Source organism: Chelonia mydas, chromosome 19 (assembly GCF_015237465.2).
Source record: "Chelonia mydas isolate rCheMyd1 chromosome 19, rCheMyd1.pri.v2, whole genome shotgun sequence".
Classification (NCBI taxonomy): domain Eukaryota; kingdom Metazoa; phylum Chordata; order Testudines; family Cheloniidae; genus Chelonia; species Chelonia mydas.
The window spans coordinates 10,995,034-11,012,799 of NC_051259.2; the positions used below are offsets into that span (position 1 = coordinate 10,995,034).

Here is a 17,766-nt window from a genome sequence, read left to right on the forward strand (position 1 = left end):
ACCGAAAGCTGGGATTGGTCAGAGCCGCACCCATCCCTGCATCTATCCAGCCAGCATCTCAGCGCCGCGCCATGGTCCTGCCAGGACAGGGATATTCGCAGTTCGGTGTCCCCAGCCTGGTCCGAGGTTTGCTCTGGGTTCCATGTGCCATTTCAGTCATACTAGGAGGTGGGATGTGGGCACCTGGGCCCTACAGAGCTGGTGAAGAGAGGTCCTGGTTCCTGTCCAATGAGGGGATTCCCACGTGGATGGGCTGTGAAGTCAGGAGGAATCAGGAGTCATTTAACTCTGCCAGGGCCCCAGAGGAGCAGCAATCTCAGAAACCCGAAGCCGGGCTGCCAAGGCTGGAGCAGGCCCCAGGATGCTGAGTGCCTCCCACCCAGCCTGTGTGTTTGCCTGGCATGGGGAATGAGGTCTCATGGGAAACTAAGGGGAGCAGCTAATGTTATTTAGAGACCCTGGGGAAAAGCTGGGAATGCCCAGAGGGACTCAGCAGCCACATGTGGGGCTGGGGGAAACATTGGAGTGGGGTTTAGATGCTTAGAGTCCCATCAATCTGATTGGTGGGGAAGGATAGCTCAGTGGTTTGAGCATGGGCCTGCTAAACCCAGGGTTGTGAGTTCAATCCTTGAGGGGCCCATTTGGGATCTGGGGCAAAAATTGGGGATTGGTCCTGCTTTGAGCAGGGGGTTGGACTAGATGACCTCCTGAGGTCCCTTCCAACCCTGGTATTCTATGATTCTATACCCTCTTGCCTGCTTCTTTACAATATGACTTGGAAGGGTCAGATGCTTTGCTCCCAGCACTTCTTCAGCAGAGGCAAAGGGTTCAACAGACTGCCAGTAGCCAGGAACCTGACAAAAACACCTAGAAGTTCTGACCCATGAATGCTCGCCTGCTCTAACCACCGGACCCCAATACCCTCTTAGAGAATGGGGCAGAAAGGGGGGGGCTGTAATGCCCCCTGCTGTAGAGGATGAGCCCTGCAATCTGGGGGCGGGGGGGGCCTTCTCTAAGGTGATTCAAGTGTCCTGCATTGAACCGACCATGCTGGAAAGGAGCTGGTCCATCCAGAAAAGGGGCCCACTGGGAATGTCTCTGCCCAGTCCTGACAGTAGACACCTGTAAGGGAAGCAAATCATTCTGGATTATATGCCACCCAGCCCTGTCTGGTGGAATCGCCCACGGGCTGGGCCGCTGAGCAAATTGCTGCCAGGAGTCACCAGGGAGGGGCAGACCAGTGCCCAGAGAATTGCACCCAGGGGAATTAGGAGCCAGAGTGTCATGTTCCAGCATGAAATGGATACCTCTGCAATGGGGACTTCTGGGAAATCTTTGGGCAGCAAAACTTTTCAAATTAGACTGAATAACGTGCTAGAAAATAAACTTTAAGGAAGAGACCCAGGCCAGAGGCTTGCCTGGGGACCTAAAAGGTCTTTTCTTTCTCTGTCTTCTAGGAGCTGGAGCTGTGAGTGGAAAAAAAACAATCCCGAATGAATTTTGCTGAGGCTCATCAACACACCATGTGGAAGAAGAATCCCACCTCTGGTCTATATTCCCATTGTTTCTCTTGACCATCTGACACTGGACTCTGGCAATGGTGTTGTGGCTACAGAATCCACTGCTAGCCGCTGCAGAAGCAACCCGCGACAGTTGCACAGATAGGGGCTGCCTTTCAGCGATGCCAGCGTCACCTTCAGCCCCATTCTCCCTTGCGTCAGCCTCTTGCCTTGTGATCTCCAAGCACCACGGCCGGGGGCAGCTCCTTCTCTTCCTCTTGCACTTGACTTCGCACAGCCCTGGTGATACACCGCTAGCGTAGGACGTCACCAGAAATGCTCTGAGGGTTTATCGCTATGAGGCTCAGCAGACATTTTAGCCCTTCCGATTAATGAATGGAAGAGCCTGACTCTGCCTCCTCCATCAGCGCCCGTCCTCCTGAGCAACCCTGACAAACACCGTCAGGGGCAATGGCCTGCGTCTGCTAATGCAATGAGTCCCTGCAGCTTCCTGGCTGCCAGGGACAAAGTGATCTGGACTCAGATCCCGTGTCCAGCCTGTGGCTGGTGTGAGAGGCTTCATGGCGTCAGATCAGTTACTGGAGAACCTGATTTCAGAGTAACAGCCGTGTTAGTCTGTATTCGCAAAAAGAAAAGGAGGACTCGTGGCACCTTAGAGACTAACCAATTTATTTGAGCATGAGCTTTCGTGAGCTACAGCCCACTTCATCGGATGCATGCTGTGGAAACTGTAGAAGATCTTATTATATACACACAAAAAACATGAAGCTCTTATTATATACACTGAACCTGAGCGTCTATTCCCCCTCTCGGCTTGTTGTCTCTTGCCTTATTCTTAGATCGTAAGCTCTTTGGGAAATGAACTGTCTTTATAGGTGTGTATAGTGCCTAACACAACGGGTCTGGGTCCTTGGCTGATGGCCAGATGCTCCCACAATACAAATAGGTTAGTATTAATTCCTGAGGATGCTCTTAAAATCAACAGCTCAAATTTTCACTTTCACCTGCACTGCTGTAAAGCCCAAGTAACTCCATGGACCTCAGCGGAATCACACCAGCTTTACCCTTGGGAACCAGAGCAGAATTTGGCCTGAATTTCTTATGAGCATAAGCATGAGCTGGGAGGATCTGGTTGAAAGAGCAGAGTTCTTATCTCCTTTGTTTGGGGTTCCAAGGAACATACTGACTCAGCTGGCAGTGAAAGTGTTTGCTGGTGACCTTGGGATGGAAACCAGCTGTAGCAAGTGGAGAGAGCGAAGGCTACCTGAGAATTAGTTACTAAGCGTTTTCCCTTTTCTGCATTCTTTATCAGTGCTTGTTTATTCTGTTTTTAAACCAAAAAAACCCACATAAATGGCCTGACCAGCTGTTGCCACTGACTGAAAGCTGAGGGATGAGTCAGACACAAAGTGTTCAGCATTTCTCCAAGATCGGGGTTCATGGGGCGTGGGGATCAACCTGGATGCTTCTACAGAGATTCTTAGCATCCTATATTGGACCCCACATATAGCACCAAGACACATTGCCACAGGGGGCCATCGATTTTGGGTGCCCAAGCACCTCAGAAAACCTATGGTGTCTCAAGTTGCCCCCCTCACCCCAACTGATATCCCCAAAATGTCTGCTCTTAATGCCTAGAGAACTGGGTAAGGCCAGGCTGCAGAAGGACAAATCGCGTTCTCCTCGACTGCTGGTTCTAACAGCAGATGCAAACAAATTGTGTGGAGGAGAGAAATGAGGTGGGGGTCTTGAAGGAGCAATACCCTTGGGTGACACCACAATCTAGTTGTCTCCGACACCCATCACCGTAGTACTGAAACACCGGGCAAGTGAGATCTGCACGGTGAGATCCAGAACGGGCGTCGCAGCGTGCAGAGATGAAAGCAAAAACGATGCAGCACTGCCAACTTCTAGAGCCTGTTCATCCCCGCCAATGGACAGATCCAAGGCCTTCGAGTCGACAGTCCCCACACACACCACTCCCCATCCCAGGGACGGCGTCTTTTGGCCTTGATCTGTCCTACAATGATTGTCTTTCAGTGGGAACATGCTGAGCCACTGCTTCAAACCCTGGACCTGCAGCAGCCAACAGCCTGGGTGCAAAGAAATGACCAGGCCCTTGACTTCAGTTGCATTTCTTGAACCCACCCACGGGGCAGGGCCGACTTTTCCCATTGGTTGACAGAGTCCCGATGATTTACATCCAGCCGCTTTTTTAGGGGGCTTCTGGGAGGTTCGACTTGCAAAGAGGGAGTGAGGGATTGCCTGGCTGCACGTCCTGCACCCATGGCGATCCTCAGGTGGATGCTGATTCTTCTGTTGTGGAGCTGTTGCTCAGGTGAGTTTATTTCCCTGCTAATCCCGCCGCACCCTGTGTATTGTAGGCTACTGGAAAGGCACCTTTGCTGCCCTGCCGTGAGTGTGGTGTTGGGCCATCTAGCCTAACGCCAGGGTGCTTGGTCCAAGAACCCGGGGAGACAGCGAATGCTCCCTTGTTCGCGGTGCTTGCAGTCCCTTCCGTGACTCCAGAGGCGAGGCAGCGTGGGGGCTGCGTCCGACTGTCAGTCTGGGAGCGAGCAGCTGCGAGTCCCACGGGGGCTGTCTGCCTCCAGCAGCCTCTGTAAAGAATCTCCCTTCGTAGCCATGCCCACCAAGTTCTGTCTCTTCTCTGCCCTGAGGGCCGTGGCCTGCCCTGAGGCCAGTGGGACTCGGGGTGTGGTGGGAGTTTTCCCCAGCAGAAAGGGGGGCGGGAAATCAGCAGGGAGCAGGGGGTAGGAACTGAAAAGCCAGGAATTCTCTGGGGCCTCCCTCGTTCTGGCCTGGGCAGAAATATTGCTGTCCACACTAGGTACAATTGCTTGCTGGGACAGAGAGTGCTGACATGAAGCAGCCTCTATCCACTGATGGTAGCCAAGGATTTAGCCCACACCCCAGACGCTCGCTGGCCTCTCTGGGAGTTGCGGGTGCGTGAGATCAGCAGGACTGGTCCCATTGTGCCCTTGGACTTGGTCTGGGGGAGTGGGACACAGCAGGCATGTGAATTAGACATGGGGTGTAAAGTAGTTAATTCTGGGGTATAGCCCCTGCGCTGCTTTGGGGGGAGGGAGTTTGGGGGGAGGGAGTGCCCTTCCAGAACTCTAGCACCCTGTCCAGGCCATGCTCATCTTCTCTTCCCTTGTCTGCATGCATAGGTGCTGGAACTAGGGGTGCTCCTGCACCCCCTAGCTTGAAGTAGTAATAACAACCCAAATCCCTGGCTTCTGCCTTCAGCACCCCCCCCTATAAAAATTGTTCCAGCCCCACTGTTTGCATGTGAGCCCCAGGGATCTGGGAATAGTTTCGGGAGGTCATATCCCCAGCTCGGGATGCTCAGGGGGTCAAGAGCTTGTTAACAGGTCACCCCACGTGATAAGCCAGCAGAGTTTCCTTCCCACTCAGCTGTCTAACTCACTGCCAGAGGGACTGCTCTTTGCACCTGGCTGGGATAGACACTGTGCACAGCCCCTGCAAAGCTGTGAAGGCTTCGGGTCCTTTCATCTTCCCTCAGCTGGTCTTGGTGGGGAGTGAAGTGGCTGCTAGTCGGGGAATAAGATGACCCTTCTCTTCCAGGAGCCGAGGGCAACCTGCAACCACTCCCCAAGTTTGGAGATGTCTATCACGTTACAGGTAATGCTCCAGGAGGTGGCTTGGCCCTGCGTGTATTGGGGGCTGGGGGCTGTCAAGGGGTGGTGGTGGGGAAATGTCTTAAGGATGGGAATTCTGAGGCTTAATTAGCATTTGCAAAGTGCTTGGAGATCGTTGGCTGGAAGGTGCTGTAGAATCACACAGGGACAGATTTTCACAGGTATTTAATGCAGATAGGGGCCTAGTGGGATTTCCGAAAACGCTCATGTAGGTTGGGTACCTAACTCCCACTGGAAATCAATGGGAGTTGGTTAGGTGCTTATCTGCAGCTGTAGGCACCTAAATATCTTTGAAAATGCGGCCTGAAGTACTTTGGCAGGGCAGAAGTGGTGCTCAGCTCCAAGTCAAGTTTAGCCTGGGGTCTGGGTTCAAGGGTTGGGTGGGGAGGGGGTTAGCTCTTCTCTTGAGATGTCAGACATATCTGGCTTGAGAAATCAGTCCCCTCCAGGTTTGGGATGTGTTCCAGCCGCCAAAGCTGCATAGCTGGGTCTCAGATTCAAATCAGACCACCTCCTCCCCAGCCACGAAATGCAAAGGAGCGCAGATTTAAGGCCCTGATCCCTACCTGTTAGAATACTGTTGTCCAGGTTTGTTCCATCGGTATAGTCTGAAAGACAGTTGCATCTCCTCTATTTACAGGGGACCGGCCGAGGTCTGTGTTTGAATGCCACGCTCCCGTGTAAGAGTCCAAAGAGTAGGGAGGAAAGTAATTCTGCAGAAGCCATGATATCACCCTCCACAATCAGAGCTGCAGGCTTAAGTGCCACAAAGGCAGGAGGGGGCTGGTGTGTTCCCTCCCCACTGTTCTCATCAGCTTGGTTTCCAGGACTGCTCACATTATGCACTGCAGAAGAGAGCCTTCAGCTCCCATTTCTCAGTGCCCTAGGAAGGAGGTGCATATAATCTTGTTCAACGACATCTTGAAACAACCTTAGATCTCCCCCGTCCCCACCTCTCGCCCCTTTTGGAGCCTGGCAAATGAGCTTTTTTCCCCTCTGAAGTGGTTTGGCTAGGACCCCTATTGAGATGAACTTGCAACCTCCTCCTAGCTGGGCAAGTGCCCTGGGCCTCCTCCCAATGAGCTCTCACTAGAAGGGATGTCTCTGGCCACTGAAATTTACCTCCGTGCTGCCCCATCCCCCCAACCCCACTCTGTCGTGAATTCGCAGCCCTTAACAATGGTTTGCACTGCAAGTGCTGAACCATGAAACCAGGTTAGAGAACACTGGGGCAACCCCCTACTTGGCTTTTATACCCTCCCACTGGCTTCAGGGGGAGTTTGCCTGAGTGCAGGGTGAGCCGTGGCTCAGGATTAGGCTCCTGTGTTTAAAATCAACTGGTCGGTTGCTCTTAACTTCCCCTGCATTTGCCCTGCAGCTGGCCAGCCCTCTCTGACCGGATGGGCGGGGCACACTGTCTCTAAAGTGATTAACTGTAAATAAGATCTTGTCCCTCGTCTCTTATGGGACAGGCTAATCTGGCTTCTGTCACCTTGTGTCCTGCAGGGGTTATCAGCCTGCCCTATGCTGAAATCAAGGAGCCCTTCGAAGCCTGGTACAACCTGACCGGAGGCCAGAGCCGTATCCAGTATTACCATGGTAAGTCACCGGGGTACTGTTGGGGTAGCGGTCCAGGGAGGCAGTGTCCTTCTCCCCTTACCCCCATTGAATGGATTGCCCACGTCTGGCTGCACGGCAGGGCTCTCTCCTCTGAATGCATCTAGCGCTGTGGATATGTCTCTGTCATAGCACGCCTGGAGAGGCAGCACCTGGACCAAGACCCCAGAGGCTAAGCCTAGATCGGTTTATGCTCTGGGGTGCAGATTCATAGATATTAAGGTCAGAAGGGACCATTATGATCATCTAGTCTGACCTCCCGCACAATGCAGGCCACAGAATCTCACCCACCCACTCCTGCAGTAAACCTCTCACCTATGTCTGAGCTATTGAAGACCTCCAATCATGGTCTAAAGACTTCAAGGTGCAGAGAATCCTCCAGCAAGTGACCCGTGCCCCATGCTACAGAGGATGGCAAAAAACCCCCAGGGCCTCTTCCAATCTGCCCTGGAGGAAAATTCCTTCTCGACCCCAGATATGGTGATCAGCTGAACCGTGAGCATGTGGGCAAGATTCACCAGCCAGATACCCAGGAAAGAATTCTCTGTAGTAATTCAGATCCTATCCCATCTAACATCCCATCACAGGCCATTGGGCCTATTTACCATGAATAATTAAAGATCAATTAATTGCCAAAATCATGTTATCCCATCATACCATCTCCTCCATAAACGTATTGAGTTTAATCTTGAAGCCAGATATGTCTTTTGCCCCCACTGCTTCCCTTGGAAGGCTGTTCCAGAACTTCACTCCTCCGATGGCTAGAAACCTTCATCTAATTTCAAGTCTAAACTTCCCAATGGCCAGCTTATATCCATTTGTTCTTGTGTCCATATTGGTATTGAGCTTAAATAATTCCTCTCCCTCTCTGGTATTTATCCCTCTGATATATTTATAGAAAGCAATCATATTCCCCTCTGCCTTCTTTTGGTTAGGCTAAATAAGCCAAGCTCCTTGAGTCTCCTTTCATAAGACAGGTTTCAGAGTAACAGCCGTGTTAGTCTGTATTCGCAAAAAGAAAAGGAGTACTTGTGGCACCTTAGAGACTTTAGTTACCCGGATCACTTTTTTTTCCTTTCTTAAAAATAGGAACTATGTTAGCACTTCTCCAGTCATACGGTACAACCCCTGAGTTTACAGATTCATTAAAAATTCTTGCTAATGGGCTTGCAATTTTGTGTGCCAATTCCTTTAATATTCTTGGATGAAGATTATCTGGGCCCCCCGATTTAGTCCCATTAAGCTGTTCGAGGTTCACTTCTACTTCAGATATGGTAATATCTACTGTTAGGGGGCTTATTCCTTCACCCACTTACTTCCCTGGTCCTTCTCGCATGAACAGAGAGCAACAATACCCGAAGTCCAAAGGTGCAAACAATTCAATGCTTATTGGGGTGAACTTCCAGCAAGCATGATTCCAGTTTCCTTCCTTAGTGTCCCCGCTTCCCAGCTCTGACACCACAGAGCCTTACACCTGTGTCCCTGTTCCCATTTCCCCCTTTAGCAAAACATGATTCCAATTTCCCCACCCCCATTCCCTGTTCCCATTTTCCCCACACACACACACTTCCTGATTGACTGCAGACTATATAGTAAAACTTGAGTTCTGCTTAGCTATACCTTAACCAATCATTTTCCTGAAATCTAACTAACCAATCTTAACATATTGTAACATGATTATTTAACCAATTATATCCCACCACCTTAATTAGTTTACACCCAGCAAAATTAATTATACAGCAGACAGAAACAATCACAGAACCAGACAGAGATTATACAGACAAACAACGGGGAAATGGGGACTACAGTGATAGAACAAACACAGAAATGAGGATTTCACATCCCAGCTATTGATAAGTGAGTTCTTGCCAGACAGGATGCTATCAAACTAAGTTTCCTTTTACATTTTCTAGGTACTTCCCGTTCTCTGGAGGCGATGGGCATTATCAGGACAGGATTGTATTCCTAACAGCCCAATAGCACCTTCTTTCAATGTGACTAGTTTGGGATGTGAGCATGTGGCCGGTTGCTTCCCAGCTTATGGCTGCCTCTGCTGCTTAGCCAAAGGCCTTAGCCTAAGCACAGGGCCTCAGACTGTCACAGTAAGAGAAGGCCCTTACACCAGCAGACGGTGATTTTGATTCTTTCTTTTATCCCTCTATAACTAGCTAAGTGATAAGAATACACCTAAATTCTTCGAGTATAGGCCTTTACAGACAGGCCTGAATATCTATATCCTAACATCCACCTCCATATCCTCATTCCCATTTGTCATGCTACCATTATCCCGAAGATCCTCTTTAGCCTTATTAAAGACTGAGGCAAAGTATTTGTTTAGATATTGGGCCATGCCTAGATTATCCTTGACCTCCACTCCATCCTCAGTATTAAGCGTTCCCACTTCTTCTTTCTTTGTTTCCTTCTTATTTATGTGGCTATAGAACCTTTTACTATTGGTTTTAATTCCCTTTGCAAGGTCCAACTCTACTGGACTTTTAGCTTTTCTCACCATATCCCTACATGTTCTGGCCTCAATAAGGTAGCTTTCCTTGCTGATCCCTCCCATCTTCCACTCCCTGTAGGCTTTCTGCTTTTTCTTAATCACCTCTCGGAGATGCTTGCTCATCCAGCTGGGTCTACAACTCCTGCCGTAGAATTTTTCGCCTTTCTTGGGATGCAGGTTTCCGACAGCTTCTGCAGCTGTGACTTGAAGTAGTCTCAGGCCTCCTCCGCCTTTAGATCCACAAGTCCTTCAGTTCAATCCACTTCCCTAACCAATTTCCTTAACTTTTGAAAGTCAGCCCTTTTGAAATCAAAAACCCTAGTTGCAAATTTATTTTTGTTACTCCTTCCGTTCAGTTTGAACTGAATTAGCTCATGATCACTCGAACCAAGGTTGTCCCCTACAACCATTTCTTCTATGAGGTCCTCACTACTCACCAAAACCAAATCTAAAATGGCATCCCCTTGTCGGTTCAGCAACTACTTGATGAAGGAATCCATCAGCTATCGCATCCAGGAAAATCTGAGCCCTATTGTTATTACTAGCACTTGTCCTCCTGTCTATATCTGGGAAGTTAGAGTCTCCCATGATCAGGCAATTTCCATTAGTATTCACTTCATTAAAAACATTAAAAAGGGCTCTATCCATATCCAAATTAGATCCCGGCGGTCTATAGCACACCCCAAGCACTATCCCAGGGGAGGCTCTAATAGTTTTCTTCCCCAACGTAATTTTTGCCCAGACGGACTCTGTCTTATCCATTCCATCGCTTCTTATTTCTTTACATTCTACCTCATCATTGATATACAATGCTACTCCACCACCTTTACCTTTATTTCGGTCTTTCCTAAACAGCACATACCCTTCAATACCGGTAGTCCAGTCATGACTACTATTCCACCCTGTTTCTGCTATCCCTATAATACCTGGTTTCACTTCCTGCACCAGTAACTCTAGTTCCTCCATTTTGTTACCTCGGCTCCTCGCATTGGTGTACAAACATCTTAATTTTTGCTGTTTGGCCTCGCTCACATTCTGTACCCGATTAGGCAAGGTCATTCTACAGCCAGTATGACCTATTAGACTGGTATCCAGATAAACTGGGCTTTGGGGGGGAGGGATAGCTCAGTGGTTTGAGCATTGGCCTGCTAAACCCAGGGTTGTGAGTTCAATCCTTGAGGGGGCCATTTAGGGATCTAGGGCAAAAATTGGGGATTGGTCCTGCTTTGAGCAGGGGGTTGGACTAGATGACCTCCTGAGGTCCCTTCCAACCCTGATAGTCAATGATTCTATGATTCTAGCGTTAGCGACTATCTGCACCCCCCAAGAGCATAGGATCTGGCCCCAGCATGTTACCAAGCTGAGGTCCTGACGCAGGCAGCCCCCACAGTGAAGGCTGGGGGCGTCAGAGAGGGAAATCCAAGCCAGGACGCTCGGGCTGAGGCCCACAGTGCACAAGGCTCTGGTTTATGCCGTGATTCTTTGCTAGAGCGCGGTTAACGGCTTCAGGTCACAGCTGCTGCAACTAAACTGGCCACCCTCCCCTGTCCAGCAAGCCTGTTCTCCTCTCCACTCCTGACAGCGGCACACCAAGTGGGGAGCAGGAGGGGAGCACCAGGGACTTGATCCTGCAGCAGTGAGCACCCCATTTACTCCTACTTAGCTACCTGGGGGAGTCCCACTAGTCCCACTGCCGTGAGTGCCGGGCCATGGGAGGCTGCCTCTAGCCCCTGGCATGGCCCGCGTCTCCCAAACCCCCGTCACTCAGCACAGAGCAAAGGTCGCCTCTGTTACGCTTCCCCTTGCCCTCAGGGAGGGCGGGAACGCCTGCAGCACCGTTATCGCCGTCTATGGTAACTGTTTGCCCTGGGTGCGTCCCTGCAGGCCAAGTGATCACGTACCAGCTTGGCTCTCTGGAGCCATTCGGCGCCAGTTTCAAGGTGACCCCAGAAACCACAGAAACCGAGGCAAACGTTCGGAAGTGCTTCCGGGTCAACGGCACGGCTGGGGATCTCATCAGCCCGCAGAGCGTCTTTCCCCGCCTGGACGGCTTCAAGGTGAGCCCATGTCTCGCGGGACCAGCCGAAGAAGGGCCCCAGATGCCAGGCATCCTGCTCAGCGAATGGGCTCTCCTTCCCCCCCGGGAGACCCTGTAGTTACCTCACCCCGCACCGTACCACAGGGCCACTGGCCTTACAAAGCACACGCGCCATGGGGCTCTGCGGCAAACTAGTGCATGATGGAGCCAGCACACCCCTTCCCCTGGCAGCAATGTTACAAGCACAGGGCCAGATCCAGCCCTGCCCTAAGAAAGGTGCCTCGCCACTCAAGTTGGTGGAGCTTGTGCCAGGGCTGGCTGGGGTCAAACCGTCCCTCCCAGGGGTGCACAAGTGGAAAGGGGTCTGGGGAAGCCTACCCCATCCCCCTTGTACACCCTGAGCAAGGGCCAGGGATAATCAGCTGAAGGGGGATGGGGACTTCTCCCTTTGTGCACCCCCGGGGAGAATGTCCCCCAAGAGGGGAGGACTGACCCGCGTCTAGACTTCCAGCCACGAGGCGCGAGCTTGGCCTGACTGCTGCACAGCGAGCCTCCGTCCTGCGGCTCAGAGCGCGCACAGCTGCTGGCCAGAAGGCCATGGGTAGCGCCTCGTGTTTGCACCACGTAGGATCTCTCTCGCTCCGGCAGTTAACTGCCCCATCTCATTCGGAAACACTGCCCCTCACGCCCGCTGCCTCCCCAGCCCGTGCGGGAGGAGTCCTACAAAGGGCAGCTCTGCACCGTGCTGCAGAACGTGTCCTACTGGGGCCGGAAGAAGAACGTCTACACCTTGTGGGTGGCCAGCTCCGCCGACGGCCCCGTGCCCGTCCACTACGAGATGCGGGGCTTCAACAGCCTGCTGGGCTCCCACTACGACAAGTACGAGATTGACTACAGCAGCTTTGCCCACAGCTACCCAGCCGGGGTCTTCAGCCTCCCACACGGTAAGCGTACTGCTGCCCTGGTCTACAGGGCTTCCGCCATCACACCCATCACAGGCCTGTAGATCCAGGTGAGACACCGCCCATCCCCTCCTTACCATGCAAGCGCTTCTGGCTACAGCAATACCTGGCCACGCCAGGTAAACACCAGGCAAAGGGGTTGGTGAATCAAGGGACTTGAAACCGGATCGGTGCCTGTGTGGATGGCACTGGTGTCCTCACGGAGCACAGTCTGTTGGTGAAGCCGTACAGACTGAAAGGAGAGCCCGTGCCATGCAGACCCTGGTTGGCAAACGCTAGATGTGAACGTACTGGCGCTGGCAAACCTTGCACTGGGCAGAGAAGTGTCAACTTTCCATACGGCCCCTCAGCTGGTGTGAAGCAGCATAGTTCTGCTGAGGTCTGTTTACACCTGTGACAGCCATGTGGCCCTCCAGAGCCAGGCTGGCTAACCCGCTAACTGATGCCAGGCTCCAGGTGCCTCAGCTTTTCTGACGCCCTTCTGATGAACTGCCCTGGCCCAGCCTGCGCCCTGGAGTCACGCCATGGTGTGGGTCAGGTGCTGTTAACACAGGCTTGCGTGGGGAGGTGGGGTTTGAGAAAAAAACAAGCTCTGGGAATTTCCGAGATGATAACGATGCTCCCCCTAACCAAACCTCCCCATGCTCGACCCTAGGGTTTGAAAACTTAACTGGACAAAAGTCCTAGAAAAGAGCTCTCCATCCCTTACTTCTGACCCAAGGACATGGGGAGGGCCCTCTGTAAGTGCCTAACACAGTGAACAACTGGTGCAGAGCCAGATTCTGCTCTGACCCTGGATTTACACTGATGTAACCCTCCTGTCCCCCAACTCTAAGGGAATTACTTCAGATTATCAGCCGTGTACCAGCAAAATCTGGCCTAATCCCTATCTATAGGCCAACCACAACTTTATACTGCAGCAAGAAGTGAACTGGTGAAGATGCAGCTTGATTTATGATTGATCAGATAAAGTCAATCCTGCTCTTGATAACCTTTGCCCTGCCAGTCTGCTCCAGGGATACTCTGTGCCTGCCACAAACTTGTCCATGACAGTTGCTTCTGCCTCTGTCCTTTCTAGGTCTAAAATGCGAGCACTGGCCTGGTGCAGGGCCGGAGCACCAGATCCTGGCCAATCCAATGCAGGAATTTGTCGGGAGAAATAGAGAAATAGACAGAGTCCATCACCGGCTGTTCCACCACTACAAGGAGAAGTTCAGGAAGACGTATAGCACCGAGAAGGAGATGGAACACAGGAAACGAACCTTCATCCACAACATGAGGTATGGAGCTATCTTGGAAAGGAAAGGAAAGGAAAGGAAAGGAAAGGAAAGGAAGAACAAGAGGGTTTGTTTAAGCATCTCAAGGAATGATCCAAGGGACCAGCAAAATACTGGTTGCTTGATAGAAGCGTCTTCTAATAACAATGGAAGAGACTCCTGCCTGGCCTGTGTGGGACTGCGCTGGGGTACTCTCTTGAGAAGGGAGGATGCCTGGTAAACGTGCCCTCACGTATGGGTTGGCTGCGTCGTAAGCCTGGAATGAACCCAGGACACAGTTTGAGTGTGATTTTGGTTGCTGTATTTTGGGCGTCCAGCTCGAGAGTTCGGGACACTCGGCCCGTGCTGAAAATCCGCCCCGAGCGTCTCCAGCTGGGCACCCAAAAAATCCAGGGGTTGGGGCTGGAAAGTTTGGCTGCAAACCCCTGGCCTCTCCCACCACATGTGGGGCAGCCCCAAGATGAGGGAACTCCCCAGACAGCTAGAAGTGATGCAGGCTGAGTCTCTTGCATGACATTCCCCCGCAAGAGCAGCTTAGAGGGTAAGTGCTAAGGGATGACTGCTCTGCATCACGGCCCGTGGAACCTGACCCAGATACTGTCCCAGGCCCTTCCCTCTTCTTACAGGCCTGAGCTTCTCCGGGCTCCGGACTAGGGGCCTCCAATCAGCTAACCTCAGCAGGTGGGAGGAGGAGGTAGCTTCTTCTGGGATTGCTTCTCCCATGCGCCCTGGCATGGCTAGGAGCCACCCATGCCGGTTATGATTGTTTGTTTTTTTGGGGTTACTGGGTGGCCACAAGGCAGTGCTGCCTGCTGTCCAGCTCCCTCTTCACGGCATCCATCCCCTCCCAGGTACGTCCACTCCAAGAATCGAGCCAACCTGCCCTACAAGCTGGTGCTGAACCACCTGGCCGACCGCACCCCGGCGGAGATGGCCGTGCTGCGGGGGCGGCTAAAGGGCGGGGCCCCCAACAACGGGCAGCCGTTCCCGGCCGAGGGGTACAAGAGCCTCGTCCTACCGGAGAGCCTGGACTGGAGGCTGTACGGTGAGTGACACATGCCGTGCTCTGCCGCCCATTCTAACCTCCCAATGGTGCAGCAGGGAGTCCAAGCCCTGCCCAGGGGGCTCTGGTCTGGAGCCGCTGCATATGTTTCCCCCTGAGAAGGGAAACAGATCCCAGAGAAAACTAGCGTTGATGCACTGCAAACCCCGGGCACACCCCATCCCTACCTTCTCCTGACCAGAGATCGCGTAACCCAGACTAAGGGTACAGGCCTACATGCCTCTCTAGTGGCCGGGCCGTAGAAGAGATTTGAGTCTCGCGCAGCCTCCACCTAATGGAGCAGGTCTTTTAGCTCAGGCAGTAGCGGTGGCTGTTTTTAGCTCTGAGGGTCCCAGGTTCAAGCCCCACAAAGGGCCGAAGTGGGGTCCGTTACTCTCTGCGAAAAGGAACTTTTCTGCAAAATGGCCACTTTCCCATGGAAGAATGTGGGAGACTTTAAAAACCCCAAACTACCTCACTGCAAACCGTCCTGTAACCCCCTCCCTCCCCAGGCGCTGTGACCCCAGTGAAGGACCAGGCCGTGTGTGGCTCCTGCTGGAGCTTTGCTACCACCGGGGCAATGGAGGGTGCCCTGTTCCTCAAGGTGAGAGCCCAGCTGCCTTGTGTGTCTAGGGAGGGAGGAGTTCAGAGTCTCCGAGGGAGGCTGGGCCATCTGAGCCCACACCCACTTGTCAGGCTCCTGCCACTAGTCCGGATCCTCTGGGCTGCTGGGGTGGAGAATCCACCGCTCCAGCTGAGCTGCACAGGGCTGGGAGTTAAGGTGGGAGCACTGAAGGGGAACATGGCCTTGCTCCATGCCACGCGTGACCTCTGGCGCCTGATAAAGAGCAGCTCGGAGATGTGGAGCATGGTGTGGCTGCTAGACACAACATGCCTGGGAAGTGGAGGCCACCCCTCACTGGGGAGAGGAAGCAATGCGGGGGGTGGGGAAAATCATCCTTGAATGGGACAGGGGGCAGCTGGGCATGCTCCAGTGACCCCCCTCTGCTCAGGCCCTGGATGGAGGCAGTGCCCAGGTGCTTTTGGCTGGAGGAGGGAGACAACTGACCCCTCCTTGAGCCGGGGGGAAGCCCGATCCCCCCTCTCCTCTGGGCTTTGTGCATTACCCGGGACTCCGGAGCTCTCGGCTGGAACCCTGACTTTCTCCCGGCTGCCCCCCAAGACCGGAGTGCTGACCCCGCTGTCCCAGCAAATCCTGATCGACTGCTCTTGGGGCTTCGGGAACCACGCCTGCGACGGCGGCGAGGAGTGGCAGGCATACGAGTGGATGAAGAAGCACGGTGGCATCGCCAGCACCGAGTCCTACGGGCCGTACATGGGCCAGGTGAGCACTGGGCCGGCGGCCGAGGAGAGCACGGAGCCGTTTGGCTTGGGGGAGCTGATGAATTTCTTCACGCCGGTGGGAGATTCTGGGAGGGCCTTTGGGACACTGGGCACCCTCGTGTCTGCTGTCTCCATGGGGGTTGAGGGTGCTTCGTACCCTATCTGGGGCATGCACAGGCCACTTCAGCCACTGCCAGGCCTGTCAGAGGCAAGACGGCCTTGTGGTTAAAGCAGTGGACGGCAACCTGGGTTCAATCCCCAGCTCCACCAGGCTCCCTCTGTGATCACAGGCAGATCGCCCCCGGCCAGACTGAGCAGGGCTGGATTTCCACTTAGGCACAGTAGGTCCATGCCTAGGGGCACCCTACCTCTCCAAAACTGTGGGCAACACAAAGGGCAGCTGTAGGCAGCAGGGGGCGCTGAAGATGCTGTGCCTAGGGGTGCGTAAGGTGCAAATCTGGCCCTGGTGCTGAGCAGCTGCAGCGCCCACTGCCGATGGGGTGCTGAGCACCTCCAGAAAGCAGAACTGCCGCCCTCCTTCCGTGCCTCAGCTCTGCAGCTGTAAAACGGATTCAACCCTGCCCTGCGTCCCAGGCTGGCTAAGATGTTACAGTGACGGGGGCTGCGTCAGTACCCAGACAGGAGAGTGGCGAGGCAGGCACTCCCACCCTACAGCCCCTCGTGCAGGAGAGGGACTTCTCACCTGTGAGCCGCTCCATGGAACTCAAGGAGATGGTGGCTGTGATGGTCAGGGCCTGCGCGACAGCTGTCACTAACTCGTCATAACCCTGGCGGTGGCTGGAGCGGCCTGTGTAGATCCAAACCCTGAGACTGTTCGGCTGGCGCAGGGTGGGGGAGATCTGGGTGTGACGGGTTGGATCACAGAAACCCCTTTGGGAACTGCCAACTGGTGTGCCAAGACTACTTCTGCCCCTGCTTTCCCTGCCAGCACCCTGTCTTGCCAAGCCAGACACGCCCGTCTGCTCCAACACAGACCCAGGGTCTGAACCACATGCCCCAAAGCTGCAGACTTAAAAAGTGTTCCTATCTTTAACACTCAGATGCTCAACTCCCGATGGGGTCCAAACCCCAAATAAATGGGGTCCAAACCCCAAATAAATAAAGCTTATACAGGGTAAACTCATAAATTGTTTGCCCTCTATAACACTGATAGAGAGATATGCACAGCTGTTTGCCCCTCCCCCCACCCCAGGTATTATTAATTAACCCAGGTATGTATTAAGTAAAAAGAGATTTTATTACATACAGGAAGTAGGATTTAAGTGGTTCCAAGTAATAGCAGACAGATCAAAGTGAATTACCAAGCAAAATAAAATAGCACACACAAGTCTATGTCTAATACAGTAAGAAACTGAATACAGATAAAATCTCACCCTCAGAGATGTTTCAGTAAGTTTCTTTCACAGACTGGACACCTTCCTAGTCTGCAAAAAGAACAGGAGTACTTGTGGCACCTCAGAGACTAACAAATTTATCTGAGCATAAGCTTTTGTGAGCTACAGCTCACTTCATCGGATGCATCCTTTTCCCCTGGTACAGCCCTTGTTCCAGCTCAGGTGATAGCTAGGGGATTTCTCATGATGGCCGCCCCCTTTGTGCTGTTCCCCCCACTTATGTATCTTTTGCATAAGGCGGGAATCCTTTGTCCCTCTGGGATCCCAGCCCTCCTTCTCAATGGAAAAGCACCAGGTTAAAGATGGATTCCAGTTCAGATGACATGATCACATGTCACTGTAAGATTCATTACCCACTTGCCAGC

At 52.8% G+C, this 17,766-nt stretch overlaps 1 protein-coding gene and 1 long non-coding RNA gene across 2 annotated transcripts in view; one reads left to right on the top strand and one right to left on the bottom strand.

The window, feature by feature from the left end:
• The window catches only part of LOC122463323, a 22,158-nt gene continuing 4,392 nt past the window's right edge, over window positions 1-17,766 (bottom strand). Inside the window, exons 2-3 of the long non-coding RNA XR_006286574.1 lie at window positions 5,770-6,086; window positions 1-253 (exon numbers count right to left, since the gene is read on the bottom strand). This is a non-coding gene — a long non-coding RNA (uncharacterized LOC122463323). The remainder of the gene's footprint in view (window positions 254-5,769; window positions 6,087-17,766) is intronic.
• Window positions 3,660-17,766, top strand: part of LOC114020608 (digestive cysteine proteinase 1-like) — a 16,854-nt gene continuing 2,747 nt past the window's right edge. The window contains exons 1-9 of the mRNA XM_043532259.1: window positions 3,660-3,858; window positions 5,130-5,186; window positions 6,710-6,802; window positions 11,208-11,380; window positions 12,065-12,305; window positions 13,402-13,603; window positions 14,452-14,645; window positions 15,155-15,246; window positions 15,826-15,987. Of these exons, the coding sequence (XP_043388194.1) occupies window positions 3,807-3,858; window positions 5,130-5,186; window positions 6,710-6,802; window positions 11,208-11,380; window positions 12,065-12,305; window positions 13,402-13,603; window positions 14,452-14,645; window positions 15,155-15,246; window positions 15,826-15,987 (1,266 nt within the window). The 5' untranslated portion in view covers window positions 3,660-3,806. The remainder of the gene's footprint in view (window positions 3,859-5,129; window positions 5,187-6,709; window positions 6,803-11,207; window positions 11,381-12,064; window positions 12,306-13,401; window positions 13,604-14,451; window positions 14,646-15,154; window positions 15,247-15,825; window positions 15,988-17,766) is intronic.